Source organism: Wyeomyia smithii, chromosome 3, assembly GCF_029784165.1.
Source record: "Wyeomyia smithii strain HCP4-BCI-WySm-NY-G18 chromosome 3, ASM2978416v1, whole genome shotgun sequence".
Taxonomy (NCBI): domain Eukaryota; kingdom Metazoa; phylum Arthropoda; class Insecta; order Diptera; family Culicidae; genus Wyeomyia; species Wyeomyia smithii.
The window spans coordinates 89383223-89404624 of NC_073696.1; the positions used below are offsets into that span (position 1 = coordinate 89383223).

Genomic DNA, 21402 nt, shown 5'->3' on the forward strand with positions numbered 1-21402 from the left:
TTACGTCGCGTTATCGGTATGCCTCGTGGTGAATGCCGTACATATCGAAGTCGTTGCAGATTTATCGTCCATCGCCTGTATTAACCAACGCCGTCAAACGATTTGTTGTTCGGAACAGACCGAGAGCTTCGCGAAACACGCACAGAATTCCTGCGCCAACTCCGTTCCAAGGACTGGGACAACTACTGCGTAGCAAACGGAATAATGTTCTATTTAATTTCGGCATCTGGGAACCTGGAATTAAGTCGTTCAAGCGCCACTTCCGTCGCATCATGGATAACCGCTTCTTCACCGTGGACCAGTTTCGAACCGTTGTACTGGGCAATTAGTACTCATTAAACAGTCGACACCGCCTCTCCAATTGCTTTTGGAGAGAATTATTGAAACTATAACTAGTAGGGATGAATGAGTCCGGGTGGTCGTGGTGAAAACTGCTCAGGGCCAGTATCAGCGTGGAATCACGGAGATCACCAGATTACCGATAGGCCAAGATGAAGACTTGCAGGACGTCAAGTCAGGACTTCGTACGAGTTCCGCTCAGGCTCCTACGGATGTAGAACGTGCGGAAGATGTTTAAAACGGGCGGTTTAAACGGCGGCCGGCATGGTCATGATAAATCCACTTGAAAGATAATTATATACAAACGCAATCAACTTAAAGTCGGTCTACCTTACAAAACACATTACTTTGAGCCCGACGATACACCCATGCACTCACTCAGATCACAGAATTTCATTTTAATGAAAAAAGTCACTAAAGTCACTATTATTTTGCTCCAAGTTCGCTACTAGCCCTGCTTACTGGACTGGAGGGAAAAACTTGAGAGACATTAGCCGCGTTCGTAACGTTGGATGGACTGAAGCAGGGAGATGCGCTCTCTAACTTACTGTTCAACATCGCCCTTGAAGGTGCAGTACGGAAAGCAAACGTGCAAAGAAACGGCACGATCATCACGAAATCTCACATGCTTCTTGGTTTTGCGGACAACATCGATATCATCGATATCGACCGTAGGGCCGTGGAGGAGGCCCTCGTACCTTTTGAGAGGGAAGTAGCGAGATTGGGACTTGTCATTAACTCTGCCAAAATGAAGTACATGGTAGCTGGCAGGGAGCGTTGGAGTTCCCGTGGTGTTGGTGCTGAGGTGGAGATAGATGGGGAACAATTTGAAGTGGTTGACGAATTCGTTTATCTTGGTACTCATGTATAGGACGTATGATACTCCCGGTGGCCCTTTACATGAAGCATGGACGTTGAAGGAAGCTGATCTACGAGTGCTCGGAGCTTATGAGCGTAAAGTTCTACGATCGATACTTGGTGGTAACCTGGAAGATGGAGTGTGGCGCAGACGCATGAATCACGAGTTGTACCAGGTATACAAACATGCTGATATAATGAAGGTTATACAGCGGAGCAGGCTTCAGTGGGCTGGACATGTAACCAAAATGCCTGAAAACTATCTTCAGTAGAGAAGCAGGAAGAGGCCGTTGACTCCGTGGTAGGCCTCGCACACGATGGAGGTGCGCGGTGGAAGAAGATGCACGAACTTCTGGTGTATGAGGAGACTGGAGAACGGCTGCCCAAGACAGAAGAACTGGACATCTCTTATTCGTTCGGCCCTAAACCGGTGAACAGTCCGTTAGCCAAAAAAGTAAAGTAAAGTAAGTATGACTCATAACCAAAACAATTCGTCATTCGTGTAAAATTTCGTGTATCTTTACATACGTTGACAGCAGGAATGGTTTGTTTAGTGCAAAGCATGTATTGAGGTAGCAATGTGCATGATTCATAAAGTAAGGCGAAGTCAACTCAAATGCTCACTTCGATAGATGTGTAAATAGCATCTGTAGTCACCAAACATCCGCTGTCATCTCAAAGTAGCTGGACAAATATTTTGCTGAAGAACAACTACGTTGTGATTGAGGTACTTTTCTCTAATAATTTATGTATGTTGGTATGGCCATTTGTTGGTATCAGATTGGCAGTTATGCTTAGTTGAATTGGAATATTTTCAAATTATTTTTCGCTTTTCTCGTAAGTTTTCATTACACATGTTGTTAGATTTTGAGTAATTTTGGTATTTTTGATATATTTTTGAATGAATAGGTTGAAATCTTGTAAAATGGCATGACACAAGTCCATAATAAGTATATTGGTATTTAAATTAGTTTGGTATTTTCTGAAAAAATACAACTCTGTTTTATTTAACATTTGCATATTTTCATTTGTTTAATTTCCCGGCTTTGAATGTATTTGTTTTATAAATAATATAAATGGTGTCGAAAACCTGGAAAATCAGGGAATGCCAGGGAATTCATTTTTCAATCAGAAAAAACTAAGAAATATTCAGGGAAAATTTTTTAAAACGAGACGCAATTTTTTTAAGCGGCTCTTTAGCGCAAAAACTGACTTTTTCAGCACAAAAGGTTAATTCGGGACTGTTGGGTTTCATATCCGATTGAATACTTTATTCACTGGGATTTCAGACGGTGTAGTTTTTTTTGCTGATTGCTGGAAAATATCAGGGAAATTGATGTTAAATTTCAGGGAATATCAGGAAAAATCAGGGAATTTTATTTTGAAAATTTTTTCGCCACCCTGAATATCACTTCACTGCAAAATTTAGAGATTTACCGATGCATCGATTTGCTTTGAACAAAATTGGAAAATTAACAGAATAATTGCAACTTGCACTCCATGTACAACAATACAGTGAATACAGTGACCACAAATGGTCTCTCACAATCGAGTAAATAATACTGAGAAACAAATTTGCGATTCTAGCAGTCGCTTAGTGACCATAACGAATATCCGGTAACGCAAGTGATTCAAAGCGCTGTGATGAGTCAAGTGAAGAGTTGGGTGAGAAAACTGTGAGAATAGGACATAAAAAACTCAAATTTTTTGACAATTTCGGGTTTCGTCTTCCTTTCTTCAAAATCGACTACGCAATAATAATTCAAAATAAACGCAAAAAATTAAATAACTGGCAAGTATTTAGTAACCGCTTTTCAAATCAGTGATAAAAATATAGCTTCTTATCTGAACTTATAATAAATAAATCCAATGTTCAAACTAGCAGATTGTTTGCTACATCAACAAAATAACAACTGTTTCTTCAGGTTTAAATGTCCTCATATACACAAGCGAACAACTCTTTCATAACTTAAGATGATCAACCACTTGACACAATTTCCACCACTAATCCGAAGATAATTCAATCGGTGCCTTCAAAGGCGTGCACCAGCCACTTATGAACATAAAAATAACACAATTATCCTGGTATTACTACTAAGCTACACTTGTTAGGGCGCACTTTGATCCCGAAAGTAGCGCCTGGATTCGACCAGCACTTACCTTGAAAAACACTTCCACACCGTAGATAAGAAAGAAGATGACCACGATCAGCAGCAGGGCCGCATAGCAGCCGTTGAAGAAGTGCGTATTCCTTACGGAGAACAAATACGAATAGGCGATCTCCGCCAGAAACAAACTGTACGGTAGTAGATTGAACGCTAGAAAACCGAGAAAACTCTTCGACAGGAATTGTGACCGCTCCCAACGTATGTCGCGCAGGTGGAATATCTGAAAAGATATGATTGATAAGAATATTAAAAAACTATGATCACTAACTAGTCGATGAAAGTTTATACCTGATTGTCTACCAATATTTGCTCGGGAGTCAGTTACGAGGCATTCGTCAGTGGTTTGGGATTGAGAATTGAGTGAATCCTTCGGCGTCAACAATGCGACTATGCCATTCACGGGGGCGGTTGTGGAAATAACGACCGAATAATCAGCTTCTCGCCATGATTGGAGAGCAATAACAATAATGTGAAAAATCATGTGAAGTACGCGCGCGCTTGCTCTAATCGATTTGACTTCGCATATGTGGATATGAACGAGCCTGCCAGTTCGAGTGCACCCGCCACTCGACGGACATTTGTTGTTGAAACGGGAATGATAATGGGTATAGGTAAGTATTCTGTGATTAAATGCGATTCTTTATTCTAACACACTTTCACCATATGGAGGGGGCGCCCCGCCATTACGCTTAAATATTAGTCGTTATCGAAGGTGACGATTGTTTGTTTTCATTTGCAGCGGCAGATTGGCAAGTACCACTCTCGCGCTTACATGTGTGTAACCATTTGCACTTACTAAGTGCGGCCTGACTATAAGCAACAGTTGATGCCTCACGCAAAGGGAGGTACTGCTGTACTAACGAATTGTTTGTGGAATTGAATGTGGCAAAAAAGGTGTCATATGAAGGAAGTATGCATACAAGGACACTTTAAACAATTATCCCATTATATCCCAGTCATTCTAAATTTCAACTTCGTTTTATCAGTTTTATATCAATGCACGCAAGACAATACATACAGAGGAGCGGCCAAAATTACCAATATGCAAAATTCATGTTCAGGAAGATTTGAGCACATGATTTTGTAGTTTTTGAACTATGTTTCAATAATTTCTGAATAAATTCTTGATACATTATTTATATATGTTCATGTTGGAAAAGTCCAAAGTTACCTCCTTCAGAAATGAAGAAAAATAGTTTTTCGGAATATGTTGGAATATTTAAAACTCTGCTGAAGCTGTTATGGTATGTCTGCATATTATCAAGAGTCTATTAAATTAGTTCTCTGAAACCCCTTTTCTCCATTCGTAAGCATTCTTCGAAATTTAGATACCTCTCCTCTCCCCATAAGCGCTTACGTAATTTGTGAATGACCCCTACATAAACTGCTGCAGGCCGTACAGAAAATATGTAGCATTTTTCTAACTTTGATCATCAAAACCATCAAATGTAAGCACGTGTGAGCAAAGTTCCTTAGAGTGTGCCTGAGAGCCCTTTAACCCGTGAAGACCAGAGACGGATTTTTTTGAAAAACGGTCGTTCTTAGCACAGGCGCGGTCGATTTGGGAAAGCTTGCTCTAAATTTTGGTAGAGGTACCGCCCCTCTGGACCCCTCCCCGTTTCTGTGAGACGCAAATATGTCTGTGTTTTTTCTACTTTTTCAAACAGATTGAACAAATGCTAGGAACTTCCATACGTATCAATTGTTCCATGTACAGGTCAGACTCGATTATCCGGAGACTCGATTATCCGGAAACTCGATTATCCGGAATTTTAGACTCGATTATCCGGAATTTTATTTTTTTGGTGTCCGTTTTCAATTTTTATACCGTAACTAGCTGACCCGGCAAACTTCGTCCCGCCTATTTTAGTGTTTATTTAATAATTTTAAACATTTCCAATTTATTGATTCCTTGCGATTGGATTATATCGTTTAAAAATAGTTGGTTTTATCGGAATGGCAACATCCTCAACTTTTGGCTTTTGTACATGACCTCCATTCCGGATATATATTGGGTGCATTTCAGTTATTTTCGTTGTTTTCCAGAAACTGAAAGTGGTCATCTTCTGATTCAAAATGGTGTCCAGGGTCAATGCTTGGCTTCTTTACATCATTTCGATTACGGACTTATCCATATGTAGTAGTATTCGGTTATTTTCGGATGTTTTCCAGAAGTTGCCTTTTTTCAATTCAAACTGTTGTCTAAGGTCAATTTATAGCTCCTTGTATCATTCTGGATCCGGTGATCCGGAGCCGTAAGTCGCCATCTTGGATTTAAAAATGGCATTTGGAGACAATTTCTGGCCCCTGAGCGTCATTCTGGTTTGAGAAACACCCATATTGGGTGTTATTTGGTCATTTCGGCTGTTTTCCAGAAACCGGATGTCACCATCTTCGAATTCAAAATGGTGTCTGTGGTCGATTCTAGCTCCTGTGTATCATTCTGGTTCCGAAAATACTCATTTTGTATGAAAATCGGCCATTTTTGGTTGTTTTTTAGAAACCGGAAGTTGCCATCTTACAATTCATAATGGTGTCTGAGGTCAATTTTCAGCTTGATTCTCGTTCCAGAGATACTCATATTGAGTGGTATTTGATCATTTTAGGCTGTTTTCCAGACACCGGAAGTTGCCATCTTACAATTCAAAATGTTGCCTGAGGTCGATTTGTGGCTTCAGTGCATCACAACAATCCCGGAAATACCCATATGGCGTCGTACACAAATCACGTAACGCTAAAAACCTAGATTTCAGACCCCCTCCTCACCCCTATGTAACGATAAGTAACGTTAGATATGACTCCCCCCCCCTAAAGTTACGTAACGCTGGACAACCTGTCCCCCCCCCCTCGAAATTTGCAATTTTGAGCAAACATCTCAGTTACGTAACGGACTCAACTAACCCCTCCCCTCCCCCCTATGTAACAATAGGTAACGCAGACTTATCCCCCCTCCCCCCTTCATGCGTTACGTAATTTGTGTACGACACCTATTGGGTGGTATTTGGTCATGTGCCGCTGTTTTTCAGAAACCGGAAGTCGCCATCTTGGATTTCAGAATGGCATTAGGAGACAATTTTTGGCCTCTGAGCGTCGTTCCAGTTAAAATGGTCTGGTTCTGGTCTGAGGTCGAATTGTGGCTTCAGTGCATCATAACAATCCCGGAAATATCCATATTGGGTGGTATTTGGTCATTTTCGGCTGTTTTCCAGACACCGGAAGTCACCATCTTACAATTCAAAATGTTGTCTAAGGTCGATTTGTGGCTTCAGTGCATCATAACAATTCCGGAAATATCCATGTTTGGTGGTATAAGGTCATTTGCCGCTATTTTTCAGAAACGGGAAGTCGCCATCTTGGATTTCGAAATGGTATTTGGAGACATGCCAGAAGAAGGAAGGGTGTCGAAACATTATGAACATGTTTGTTACACCTAATAACATTCACCTGCTAAATTTGGTTAGATTTGCTTGATTGGTTCTCGAGCTGTGCGTAATTTGAGTTTCATTTGTATGGGACCCCTCCCTTATAGAAAAGAGAGGGGTGTCAAACCATTATATTTGTTACCCCTGAAAACAATCACCTGCTAAATTTGGTTCCGTTTAGTTGGTTAGTTCTCGAGATAAGCAGAAATTTGTGTTTCATTTGTTATGAACTTCTCCCTCACAGAAGAGGGAGGGTAGTCGAACCACTATGGACATACTTGTTACCTCTAAAAACATTCACATACCAAATTTGGTTGTATTTGGTTGATTGGTTCTCGAGCTGTGCGAAATTCGTATTTCATTTGTATGGGACCCCTCCCTTGTAGAAGAGGGAGGGGTGTCAAACCATTATGGATATATTTGTTACCCCTAAAAACATCTACCTACCAAATTTGGTTCTATTTACTTGGTTAGTTCTCGAGATGTGCAGAAATTTGTGTTTCATTTGTATGGGACCCCTCCCTTCCAGAAGAGGGAAGGGTGTCGAACCAACATGGACATATTTGTTACTCCTAAAAACATCCACTTGCCAAATTTGGTTCCATTTGCTTGGTTAGTTTTCGAGATGTGCAGAAATTTGTGTTTCATTTGTATGGGACCCCTCCCTTGCAGAAGGGGGAGGGGTCTCGAACTATCTTAGTCACCTTTCCCGGCCCCTAAAACCCCATATATAAAATTTCACGCCGATCGGTTCAGTAGTTTCCAAGCCTATATGAATCAGACAGACAGACAGACAGACAGAGCTGCATTTTTATATGTTTAGATTTTGCCTTTACAATCCCTTCTGGCATATTTGTTACCATTCAAGTCAGTTCCGGCATGTTTGGGACATATTCGAACTGGATGAAAATAATCAATGTCCAATATTTTTTTTTTGCTTCTTAAGATTTTACCCCTTTTCGCCTTAGAAATAACTTCTGGTTACACCACTGCATCATACAAGTAAAATCAAATAAAGAAAAGAAATATTTATTTAATGTTTGTTAACCGCAAAATTTCAGTAGTTTTTGCGCGATTTGATTATCCGGAAAACTCGATTATCCGGATGAAATATGGTAAATAAAAGCGAATTTCGAAGTTTTCAGATTATTTCAGTACAAAACCACAAAATTACGTATTTTCATAAAGTTTCGAAAAAAACATTGTGAAAGACGATAATGTTTTTTTCGAAATTTTATGAAAATACGTAATTTTGTGGTTTTGTTTATAGTTCTAGATTTTTGTATGAGGATTCCATACACGATGAAATATTTATTTAAGCATGCACAGATTTTTAAAAAGCTAGTTTAAATTCACCAAAATACGTATTTTTATGGAAACCTGATTTTCTTAGTATCCCACGATAGGTATCAACTTAGCTCTTCGGTTTTCGAGCTCTCCATTTTAAGAGTGATGCTTTCTGAATCCAAAGATGGTGAAAGAATTATTGAGAAAAAACAGCTATGATTAAAAATCGCGAAAAAGAGCGAAAAACTGTTTCTTTACAGCCACATTTAGAAAAAATACTGTAATTCAGCCAATCCAAGAGCTACACAAAAGTAGTCCTCTACGAAGTTGCTTAAAATCAGGTGATCTAAAACTTTACCAAGATCAATAACATTTTTCCACTAGCAAAAACTTTAGTTGTTACTTTCGCTTTTTTCGAGATCACTCTACTTTTCACTTCAATTAGAATGAAGACCTATTTATAAGAAAAAACTTTTCCGTACTGGCTTTAAAATCACAAAATTGTGATACAAACTCCATTTCCGCCGTTGTTTTACTGTACTACTTTGTAATGTGATCTGTGAAAATAAGTGTACTGTCGCAAACTAGTCCGATGTACTTAATCTTATCAAACCAATTTACAATAACCTCATTTATCTCGATTACGTGATTATTGATTGGAACGAGAGAAGAAGCTTTAGGATTATAAGGAAAGATGATCAATTCAGTTCATTGGGAGAAATTTTCCACTTTTGAAAGTAGCAAGACAAACTATCTAAGCTTTACTGCAAATCGACTGCATATGACACGAAGTTTTTTTTTCTTTTTACGGAAATGCTTGTGTCATCGCAGAACAATAAATTCGTGCATCTTGAAAGTAAATTACGAAGATCCGAAGTAAATTGTTGTACAGGACTCCACTTAAGACTAAACCTTGTGGCACTTCTGCTCTGACCGGAAATAAGATATTGAATTCTGATAGACAACGCGCAGAGTTTGATCAGTTAAGTTATTTTTAAAATGTTAATTGAAAACAAATTGTACAATTACAAGTTAAGAGTTTCACAATCAATCGTTCATGCCAAACATTATCGGAAGCTTTCTCTATGTGTGAAAGAGCTCACATCATGTTAGTAAGTCTGAGCCATTGATGAGTAGTGAAATGCCTACAGCAAAATCCAAACCCTCAGCATCCTTCGTCGGGATGCCAGACGCTTGTTCAACAGGGCTAGAATCACGTCCAACTAGGAAGCCTATAGAGCATCCCTCACAAAATATGACGCTAAGCTACGCAAAGATGGTCTCCCAGATGGTCTCGAGCTGGCCTAACAAGCCAGTCGTCGTAGGTTCGAGTCTCGGCTCGGGAGAGACTGTTAGTGTCAGTAGGATCGTAGTGCTAGACCCGCAATTGTGTCCTGTACACTCAACAGTTGGCTGCGAAGTCTGTGTATAAATGAACAGAAGGTCATGTTCCGAATCGGAATGTAGCTCCAAGGCAAAAAAAACCTACGCAAAGCCAAATGTAGATCCAGAGTTCGATTCTGTAAAGACATTCAAACTCTGCCTGAGGCAACGCGACTGCAAAAAGCGATGCCCAAAGATCATACCAATGGTCTTGGGCAATTAAAAAACGAAAGATGGAAGTATGACTGTCACAGCCAGAGAAACACTAAATGTTTTTATGCACATTCACTTTCCTGGCTCGACAGTGGCCTGCGAGTCGAACGCTGAAGAGCTACAGAGCCTCGGATCCAGACGCATAGCTCCGCAGCGCTCGCTTGTCGACTGTACACGGAGACTTCTATCAACGGCATGTAGCTCTTCTAAGCCTATGAAGTCTTCTGCAAATCCTGCAATGCATTCTGCAATATCCCGGTCAGCAGGCGGAATGTTAGGGTGATGTTTACACAAAAGCTGGGCAAAAAAGACAAAGCATTGCCCAAAGCCTTCAGACCTATAAGTCTGACTTCAACTATTTTTAAGTTGAGAAAAACTCACGGATAACTTTATCCGCAGCGAGTTTATGAAGGAGATTGCATGAGCATAAATAAGCTTACCAACAAGGTAAGTCTGCTGAAACCGCTTTGCATTGCCTAGTGACGAAGATCGAGAAGTCACTGAAATATAAAGACAGCGGTCTGCGCTTTTCTTGATATTGAGGTAGCTTTCGATAATACGTCCTTTGCATCAATTAACACGGCTCTGCAAAATAAAGTAGTCGTCAATACTACAATGAACTGGATCCAAGCAATACTTTCGAGCAGGAAGATCACAGCTGCATTGGAGGATATGTCTGTCTCAGTAGAGGTAGTAAAAGGGTGTCCTCAGGGAGGAGTTCTCTCTGCACTGCTATGGTCACTGGTGGTAGACGTTCTCCTAACCAAGCTATCGCGACTAGGCTACGAAGTCATATTGGTTGTACAGATGTCATAGTCCTTATCGTTCGGGGAAAATGCGACGCAACTCTATCTAGTCGTATGCAAACGGTTCTTAACACCACCTCTCAGTGGTGCCTAGAATAAGGGCTGAACATTAACTCCGCTCAAACCATCATTATACCCTTTACCAAGTGAATGAAGCTATCAATCACTCCTCCGCTATTAAATGGGGTAAGGCTGAGCTTTAGCAACGAGACCAAATATCTTGGAATCATTCTGGACAATAAGCTGAACTGGACTACTCAACTATACTACGCTATAAAGAAGGCGATTTCAGTTATATGGGCTTGTAGTACACTGTTCGGAGAGACCTGAGGGCTAAAACCGAAATAAGCGCTCTGGTCGTACTGTGGTCTTGCTCGGCCACGTATAACCTATGCAACCCTCGTATGGTGGCCCAAGGTTAATGAAACGACAGCCCAGGCGAAACATACCAAACTTCAACGATTGGCCTGTCTTTCAGTTACCAGTGCCCTGCGCACAACGCCGACTGCATTCATGGAAGCCATGCCTCTACATTAGACTGGGACACAGTTGTATGGGAAAAAAGCGTTGGTATAATTTTTTCGCTCCCATGCACTTTTCGTGTTCCTTATGGGTCCTGTAACAACTGTGTAACTTTTCAGATCGATCAGTGGAACCCCTGATTTGCGCCCGATTTTTAAAGTTTCCATACGATTTTATATGCGAAAATCCACTTTTTCAAAACTTATCCTCTATAAATTTCCAGTTGGCTCCTAAAAATATACCAATACATGATCTTTGTAGGAAATTTTCCTGGGAATAATTCTTCTGAAGACTGTAAGGCGCTACAAAATTTGTAGAAAAAGTTATTCAGCCTAAACTGATCGAATGTCTGACGTACGGCTCAACATTGAATTTTTCCAGCAACACTGCTGCAGCATGCCGCTGTTGCAAACTCAACAACGTGATGAGAAACAGTTTCGCGTAGAATTAAGCTTGAAAGCGTGATTTTTCGCTCATAGTATCTTCGGAGAAAATGCTTAGAACATCGATCCCTATTCTTTGATAGTATTCGTTGTGTGATTTATACCCCTAAAAGTGAGAAATCAGCTTTCTAAACACCCCTACGTAGTGAAAAACATTTTTGTGTAGGATTAAGCTTGAAGGTATATTTTGTTCACGTTATATATTTCATGGACCCTCTTTTCTTGAAAAATTGCAAGGTAAGAAAATTTAAAATTTTGAAATAACTTCGTCGCTGGAAGGTAACAAGCAGAAAGAAGGAGCTCTTGGCTTTTGTGGAAATAGTTTTTTTTTTTGACGTGGGACTACGTCTTTCTTCACTATACCAAGGTACATTCTGTGAAAACTGGATTGAACATGTAACGTTTTTGGTTGGCGGAATGGAAGATTTTAGATGCTTATGGCGCTCAAACAACTTTTCCGATTTCAATAGTTAATATACCGTTGGAAAGCTAGAATATACAAGATTTCTATAACATGATAATTTTAGTTACCATTTTCTTATTACTCCGTGAAAACTGCGGTAAAGTTTGAAGGTCGAATTTCCACATGCATTTTTCATACGATTGGTATATTTCCCTAACACAGACTTCAAAAACATGGACGAAATTATTTCACGCATTCAGTCATTGGCTAACAATGCCAGCCAATTGGCATCGCATTCATCACCCAACGTAAGCGACGAAGAGAGAAAGCAGAGATGCTTCCACGTGATTGGTTCTTCCCCCAATCACCCAAGTTCCCCACACTGAATGACGCTATAAAAGGGCATTCCGTGTTGAGAGAAGATCGTTCCCTGGTCGACCGTCAAGGCGAACAGTTTGGCTTCCCTTCGATCTGAGTTGGACCCCACCAGTGGTAATCTAATTCAGATATCGCAGTTGGAATACAGCCCGAAATTGGACGTAAACGGCACTGGGGACCGTTGGAAGCCGTTGGAAGGGACCATTGGAATAGGGGTGCGCGAAACGGTTCTTTTGCAAGAGCGGCTCTGAACCGCTCACTCACGGTTCTGAACCGACGCATATGAACGGCTCATGGTTCACAATGATTCACGAGCGTTGGCAGTTCGTGTTGTCTCGGTAAACTTCGGGCTCGCGCGAACCAAACAGTTTTGGTGCGCTCAAAGAACCGTGGTTCTTTTTCGTGAGCCGTTCGTTCTTTCGCTTTTTTTTAAGAACCGGTTCACATGAACGGCTCGTGAGCCGTTCGCCCATCCCTACATTGGAAGACTTGGAAGCCGTTTGGGTGCTGCCGATAGTGTAGGTATAGTGTGTCGTTTATCAAGCGTGTCTGCCTGAGTAGCGTATGGGTGTGTGAATAGCGTGTGTGTGTATGTGTGAGTGGCGTGTGCGTGAATATGTGCGTGTATGTGTGCGTGTATGTGTGTTTGTATGTGTGTGTATGTGTGTGTATGTGTGTGTGTGTATCCATGTGTATGTGTGTGTTTTTTTTGTTAGGGAATTAGAATCACGTTGTCCATTGATGTGAACTTTTGTAATAAATGTGTGTGTGAGTGTGTGTGTGCGTGTGTGTGTATATGTGTGTATGTGTGTATCTGTGTGTATGTGTGTATCTGTGTGTCTATGTTTGTGTGTGTGTGTGTGTCTGTGTGTATGTATGTGTGTGTATGTATGTGTGTGTTTGCATGTGTGTGTGTGTGTCACTGTGTGTGTGTGAGTAGTGTGTTTGTGTGTGTGTGTATGTGAGAGTAGTGTGTGTGCGAGAGTAGTGTGTGTGTTTGTGTGTTTGTGTGTCAGAGTAGTGTGTGTGCGAGAGTAGTGTGTGTGTTTGTGTGTGTGTGTGTGTTTGTGTGTGTGTTTAGCGTACATGTTTGTGTATTACGTGTATGTGTGTATAAAATGTGTGTGCAAAAATGCATTTATTCGAGGTAATTATATTTATGACAGAATACTTGTATAGTAGGCTGTCCCAAAAAAAATCGATGTTCAAAAAGTCAAGGTGCTCAGCCCTAAATTGTAAGATAATGTTATTTATAGCATTTTTGTAGAACATTTCGACTTTCTAAAAAATCGTTTTCAGGTTGCCCAAACGTGATTTATGAAAAAATGACTTTTTCAAGCTACAAAACCACTCTTCTTCACTTTTTTCAAATCTGTTCGATTCCTAAATTTTCCCATATATTTTTTTATTTCTGTGGGGTTGTTTTTGAATATTTTGCATGGTTTGGTTCAGCATCGCATTCAGTTATTTGACTCACAGAGCCCATTGAACATCACAAAAAAGTGAATTTTTCTTATAATTTGCAGATAAAACCCTTCAAAACACATATAAAACATTTTTTTGACCAAGAACTGAAATTTTTACTTCAAAGCGAGATTCAAGACAAAAATTTACATGAAAAAAGATCCTTGATATCTTATCGGGGGGCTGAGATATTGGCATTTATACATGTGATGGATTTTGTCAAAAATGCCTAATATCTCCATGGCACAGTGTTTTATTTTGCCGTTTAAAAGGCTTAATATCTCCATGGCACAGTGTTTTATTTTGCCGTTTGTGCGTATAAGTTCCTAAATAGTGATTCAAATGTTGATTATAGTTATAAGATATGTTCGGAGGAGTTTCAGGATATTCAAAAATGCATCTTTAAATGTAGAAAGATAGGTGATCAATCCACCTATGAGTGAGATGAAAAATTTACTTTTTAATCAGAATAAGATAGACGCAAGGTGTCTTCGACAAAGTTTTAGGTTATATTAAAACAAAAAACTTTACCGAAGACATCATGTTTCTATCTCTTATATATTACGAGCAACATTGAGTTTTCTAATAGAAGGCACTAAAAATCACAATTTCCGTTCTAACTTTTTTCGCAAATTTTTCCGAATTTTCAAACCTTCTACTAAGTTATCAGCCATTCAAAAATGCATTTGTTTTCTGAACATTGTAATTTTTTATCTCCCAAAATAAAACAGTTATTTACCATATTTGTCAAAATGCATAGTTTTCCATCACATAGAAAAATGCCAATATCTCAGCTCCCCGATAAGATATCAAGTATCTTTTTGCATGTAAACTTTCGTCGTAAATCCCACTTTGCAATGGAAATTTCAGTTCTTGATCAAAAATTTTTTTATATGTGTTTTGTAAGGTTTTATCTAAAAATTATTAGAGAAAAAAAATTTTTTTTGTGATGTTTATTGGGCTCTGGGAGTCAAAAATCTCAATGCAATGCTGAACTGAACCATGCAAAATATTCAAAAACAACCCCACTGAAATAAAAAAATATATGGAAAAATTTAGGAATCGAACAGAATTGGAAAAAGTGCAAAAGAGTGGGTTTGTAGCTTAAAGAAGTCATTTTTTCATAAATCACGTTTGGGCAACCTGAAAACAATTTTTTAGAAAGTCGAAATGTTCTACAAAAATGCTATGATTAACATTATCTTTCAATTTAGGGCTGAGCACCTTGACTTTTTCAACATCGATTTTTTTTGGGACACCCTATTGTATAGGCAACAAGTTAATTATTTTTTCTATTAGTACTTCAATTGGTATTTCTATTATAGTGACCATAATTTTATGCTAGTTATTGTTGAGCTTGTTTTGCGAATATTTGTAACATGGAACTGACCAAAATTCACATTTTCCTAATCAATTTAGCAACGAAAAGCTTTTTCTTGCGATTTTTTGAGAGCACCGGGTATGTGAAGAAGTTTTTGAGGTTTAAGCAAAAAGTGATGAGAAATTACATGGGACTGTTATGCATTTATGGGTAGTTAATGTGGGTATTGGTATCTGTATGCTGTGGTTTATGGTTATGTGGTTTTTTTTTCTGGTTATGTGGTTTTTTCAGGTATGTGGTTTTTTTCTGAAATGTTCATGGATTATGGTGTATGGTATTTGTACGTTTGGTGTGTGTAATATACTATGGCTATGGCAGAATCAAATCTTTACACCCACCATAGTCCCACGGCAAGCCTACGTTTGTGCACTCAAGCACATACCCTTTAACTTTTTGCTCATTCAAAACTACGACAGGCTTTGAAAAATAAGAATAAAATTCATTAGGGTGTTTTAGAAAATATGATAATGGAAGAATTCATGGCAAACTTGAGAGTAAAAATGTAACTGTAAAGTCATCAATATCATCGACACCATTTCATACATCCTCTAAGGCTTCAGTAATTATTTCAGTTATTATTTTAAATTGAGTAGAAATAACTTTTTTACAAAGCTGTTCAAGATTAGGAAAACTGCAACATTATAGGAAAATTTTCTCTATCTACCATAAAAGACAGCGAAATTCTGATTTCATCGAAAATGTTGGCCACCCTATTTCATCAAAAATACGAAAATAAGCGCTTTATCATATGTAACAACTTTGTAGAAGAAAGTTGTTTCTTGAATATTGCAATCGAATCACGATCCAAATTTGATTACCCTATGTGCTTTCACAAAAACAAAATTTTGCTATTATTATTGTTTCGGGATACTTTTAAAATGTTGTACACGTCAGGTATCCATATAAAAAAAATATGTAAATGTACTCCATTCGACGGCTCGTAACTCGTAAAAACCTAATATGTACTATTGATTTATTATTGTTTATGAAATAAATTGCATGTAATTTCCAGCAGAGAAACTTTTCAAGTGATCCATATAATATAAAAGCCTGACGTGGTGAGCAATTGAAGCGTTATTTGTTAATTTGAGATGGAGCCACAGCTAATACCTAGCATAATTCGAACAATTGCTGTACAACCGTACTGTACAAGAATTTGGAGTTTTTTCGCTGGCTTAGAACGCACAATGGGGAATCGCTGGCCATCAGCCAAAAAAAAATTTTTTTCGTTAGCTGTTTCATATTTTTTTTTTATTGCTATAACACTCAAGTGTCTAAATCCACAATATAATATCAATATATAATATATAATATATATAGCGTATCATGAAATCTGAATTTTTGATGACTCTTCAAAACTTGGCGAACTGACGTTTTTTGTCTTTCATTTGAAAAAAGTACATTACTTTGAAACGCTCTGTAGCTTCAATGATAGCTTGGATTTTTTTGACGTCAGAGGAAAAGTTGTTGTAAATATTGTGCAAAACAAACCCTTTTCATTAGATATTGTAAAATTTGGTCATAGTAGGCCTGACACTAGAAAAAATAAAAAAACGTGATTTTTTGTAGAAAAGTAACTTTAAAGTTTAGTTGCCGCAGTTTGCCACGGTTGTGACTACATTCAACATTTAGGTAAAAACGTAAGCTTTCAAATGCATACTGTCCGCTGTAGCGCAAAACTGCACAAATTTCTCATTTTAGTGAAGAAAGCGATAGCAGATTTTTTTAGTTTTTATTTTTGAAGTTGAAATTTCATCCAGGATTAATTTTAATTATAACCATGATACCCTATTAATGAGAATTTATGATATCGTAATCAATTCGTAAGGATAAAATATAAATTTGGGCAAAAATCACAAAATTTATCAATGAAAAGTTACAAAACAAGTGTTAAACAAGAAAACAGTAAACAAATCTTTATGAAATTTTAATTATGTCAAACTTTATTACTTTCTGCAAATTTAAAACAACATTAAAAACATTCAGCCCTTTTCAATTTATGATCATGAAATTCGCTAAACTGATTGAAGTGTCAAATACTAGCAGCAAATTCATACCATCAAACTCCGGTCACCAATAGCCCGTTTGAAAATTGCTTTTGCTTGGCACTCGTTTGCATACAAAAGTAAAGCACACATTTTGCTTTATGAGAAAAAAAAAACAAAGAACAGTCGTCGCCCTCCGCATTATTTCGTATTCATTTAGAACGTTGTGTCATTCCAGTGTCTTGGTTTTCAAATTCATAAATTCGTTGAATTTTATTATTAACTTCAACTTCAGCGGCACCACCTAATTCAATGTCTAGTAAGTTGTCAACTCAAGGTGTTATACATGTATTTAAATGTCCTCTTTCACCATAGAAACCGGATGAGGAAGATAACATATATGTGAAACAATGAAACATCGAAAATTACGTAAAGAAATGAAAATTGCTGCGAAAGACATTTTTCCTGCTGATAAGTAATGAAATTCTGGAAACAATTCAACAGGAGATTTAAGCGATCACAGCGGAAGATGATGATGCTGATAATGGTTTTTTCAATTTGTAATTAGTTTGTATCACTTATGTTGTTTTAGTTTATTAAAAAAATATATATATATTTAGGCAAAATTTGTTTAGTTCGAGGGACTTTCCATAATTTACGTTTTTTTTTAATGGGGAGGACGCCCGGTAGCACTACTTGTGGTCAAAGATCATATAATTCTATGAAAAAGAAAAAAAAAGTGTCAAAATATATTAAAAATTGGATTTCGTGCTTTATGGACGGCCCCAAACAAAAAATGGATACCAAATTCGTGTTCAGCGCCCCAAAATTATGTTAATACCAAGTTTTTGTCGCATTTATCGACCTTTTTTTTGCTTGGCCAGCCTTTGTATGGAGTCGCCCCGCAACGATTGTACGACTTATTGATGTCAAAAAGTTGTCAAACGAAGTCATGAATAGATCCTGACAAAAATCATATAAATTACAACGAAATGTGGGAAACGATATAATATTCATCAATGAAAAAATCTTTTGTCGGATAGCCGCTCGTTTCCAGGGCCGGATTTAGACGGTGGGGAGCCCGGGGCAAATTTGTTTGTGTGAGACCCTCTTCTAATAAAACATCTAGAGACAACGTTTTGGAAGGTAAAGAGCAAAAAAAAGGTCGCTCAGGACTAGGGGGCCCCTTGAATCGGGAGGCCCAGGGCATTTGCCCCCTTTGCGCCCCCCCCCCCCTCAAATCCGGGCCTGCTCGTTTCTATAAATACTTTTCGAATGCTACAATTCAATACAGCAGTTTACACTTATTGTAAACGACCTGCAACTAGATCACGCGAAACCGAATATCGCCCTCTTCTTATGCTCTCTATGATATTGATATTGGGTGAGATTTTCATGACATGATGGCATGTAAGCAATCTAACATGTAATACGAAGGTTGTCCTGACTGACTTCCGGTACAAAAAGAGTTTTCAACTGTGAAAAAATATAAGAAACTTACCTCAGCCCACAAGCATACCACAAGAGATGCGCAGGTCATCACGAGCGGGTAGTATGCTGACATCAAGTAAGATACCCACGCTGGTTGCAGTGTTTCCTACGGAACAAAAAACAGTACACTTTAGTACGGTGAAAGTCATCCGGAGAAACGACCTTTGCATACCGGCGTTGTAAAGTATGCTCCTCGAAGCACCGACGCAATGAAAACGAAAAAATACAGCAGCTTTTGGGTTGTTAACCGGCAGGCGCGCAGAAAACTTGGCTGCTTTAGTCGCTGATATTCCGCAATGATACAGATCATCAGCTGTACCATCGATATGAAGGCGACAAAGTAGAATACCGAAGAAATGCCTGGAAAGACAAATAGCAAATTCAAAACGTATGGAAAGAATGTATGGAGGAGTTGAACTTACCCGCATGGTATGGTAGATTAAAACCGGAGCATTCATCTCCACTGTAGCGGATTTCACAGAGGCAGGTTCCATTGAGACAGTCACCCCGGCCTGAGCACTGCGTCTCGTCCTCAGGCGGGGTCTCTCCTATCGGGATAGAGGAGCACCCCATCAGCCGCTCAAACCGTGTTACCATAATATTACATTAGAAATCTGCATAGGGAAAAAATAACTTAGGATTACATTACTTAAATCATGAGGTATAAAATGAGCCCTTATTATAAGCTCAACTTTCTCTAACATTCAATTTTTGTTCACATGCTGATTCTACACTCGAGGCGATCTCTGGAGAATTAAATGTAAACACCAACCGGATATTACCGATATGAACAACGGCAATGAACCATCAGAAAGTGAATTGCGGCTCGTACTTGTACCGTACACATATAAGCGCGGGCATCAGGCATACGCGACCAGCGAATTACATTGTCCAACACATGATATGGTATAGACGGCTTCAGTCTTTTTTATTATTGTAACTTTAGCAACGGCGCAAATGTACTGTACAAAATGTACATAGCGGGCGTCAACTCCCGTACGACGATGTGTATCGAGAGTGAGCTGGTACATAACGTACCACCGGAATCAAATACGCGTACCTTGGTAGTGAAGAGTGGTTATTCAATTTACTCAACATTACGCGCTTGACGCCAGACTGCTCGCACCGGGATTCATTCATTTATATGTTTCTTATCACTACCTTCGCAATACAAAAACACGCACCAAACCAAATCTGCCGAAAATGGCGCGTAATGTACATAATTAAAAAGGTAAATGTAGAAAGGTTTCAAAGATGATAACAACTCCACGGTGTTGAACTGCGTAAATCACAGAAAATAATCTACGTCAAGGCACATCCAATATCTCGGAACCTTGCTGTAGTAAACAACGTATTCTAGTGTTCCTGGACCGTGAAGCGTAGTTCGTGGCCGAGCTACGGTTGCACTAGTGAAGCGCTAATTGTTTTGCACTCGCTAGCGTTCGAAAGCGGGTGCATGCAACAAACAAGAGGTGAAGGGAGTTGTCATGTGGAACAATTAGGAAATGGGGTGGTAGTATAAAACATTAAATTTAATAATAAAGATGCACTCCGTACCAAATTTTACAGATAAGATCAAAGTTTTCAAATACATTCTTTTGCACTTTTCAGTCTAGAAGTTATATAATTTAAAATAATTGATTTTCACATTTGGCCATTTAGTTTCAGAAGGTTACATGCGAATGGATATTATTGAGCAGGTGAATCATAGAAAACGTAACATTGGACAATGGAGGCAGGCATATTTCTAAGTCATTTAAAACTCATAACATCCACAGGACATTTTAGCAAATTCTGGTAAATCGAAGTCATTTCTCCACACCATCATACAATTGTGGTCTATAAATCAAACCAACTTTGCAGCTATTTACTTGCTACGAGATTGGTCCCAAAGATAATAAAAGACAATATACTGCCAGACAGATCATCTTTGTTCGCAGCCACCTAGCTTTATTGTCGGTGAATATGCAAAAATTGAGAAGCTGACACTGACTAACACAAGAGGATTACGATGTCGGTTGTTTCAACGCAGCAGCCATCTCTTTAATTATATTAAAACCAATTTACACTTTCCGGTTTTCACTGTGCGCCGTTTCCGATTCGCTACGCTGCTCAATTTCGTTGGAAGTGAGAACTATCCGATTCACTACTAAGCGCACAAAGTTTAATCAAGTTTGGCACTTAAACTTCCACCTACCCGATTAACTGATATCGTTTCTTGCAGGGCCGAAATATTGCTGCACTCGATGATTCCCCTGCTTACGATGCGATATTTATTGTTTTAGACCGTATTTGCACAAGTAAAAGAGATATTGGGGTCACTTATTTTAAAATCAAAATATTTTTTCACCTTCGTCACTATTTTTCACTCGCGAATAAAGACAAAAAACAATCGTTGTCGATCAGGAAAAATGTTGACAGTTAAGATGTCAGTGCTGCCAGCGAGCTCTGCAATATTTTTAGTATATCTTTAGAACTTACCACCCAATGAGTGTCCACAAGAGTGTTCACGCAAAAAATGAATGATGAAAAAACGAGAATTAATAAGTCGATGTTTCCGCAGTCCATAAATCTTACTGTGTGCTCTAGAATTAATGACCTATTTCACTTATAATGTTTGAATACAAATCAATTGCTAATAAAAAAGATGCTTTCTTTTCCCCATAAAACCGATTTAAAAACCGATTTCTAATGGAGTTGTATTATTTTTGTAAACAAGGTCCCCGTGATTCTGTGGTTAGCGATGTCGATCGGTTAGCTCTCCCACAAGGATGTGACATCGAGTTCGATTCCCGATCAGGTCGAGGATCTTTCTGGAAGGTTTCTCGACTCAGCACTAAGCCACGATGTATCGTTGTA

General features: G+C 38.7%; 1 protein-coding gene and 1 long non-coding RNA gene across 4 annotated transcripts in view; one reads left to right on the top strand and one right to left on the bottom strand.

Moving 5' to 3' along the window:
* LOC129727195 (uncharacterized) overlaps positions 1-20970 on the bottom strand; it is a 32883-nt gene extending 11913 nt beyond the window's left edge. The window contains exons 1-5 of one of the 3 annotated variants that reach the window (XM_055684756.1): positions 20741-20970; positions 18966-19157; positions 18716-18903; positions 18554-18649; positions 3358-3585 (exon numbers count right to left, since the gene is read on the bottom strand). In XM_055684756.1, coding sequence (XP_055540731.1) covers positions 3358-3585; positions 18554-18649; positions 18716-18903; positions 18966-19140 — 687 coding nt within the window. In that variant the 5' untranslated portion in view covers positions 19141-19157; positions 20741-20970. Of the gene's footprint in view, positions 1-3357; positions 3586-18553; positions 18650-18715; positions 18904-18965; positions 19158-19245; positions 19472-20740 lie in introns of those variants that run through there. The other 2 variants (XM_055684759.1, XM_055684757.1) reach the window with 2 other exon arrangements.
* On the top strand, positions 19490-20935 carry LOC129727196 (uncharacterized). Its single transcript, XR_008728497.1, has 2 exons — positions 19490-20340; positions 20407-20935. It is a non-coding gene; the product is annotated as an uncharacterized LOC129727196 (long non-coding RNA).
* Positions 20971-21402: the final 432 nt, after the last annotated feature.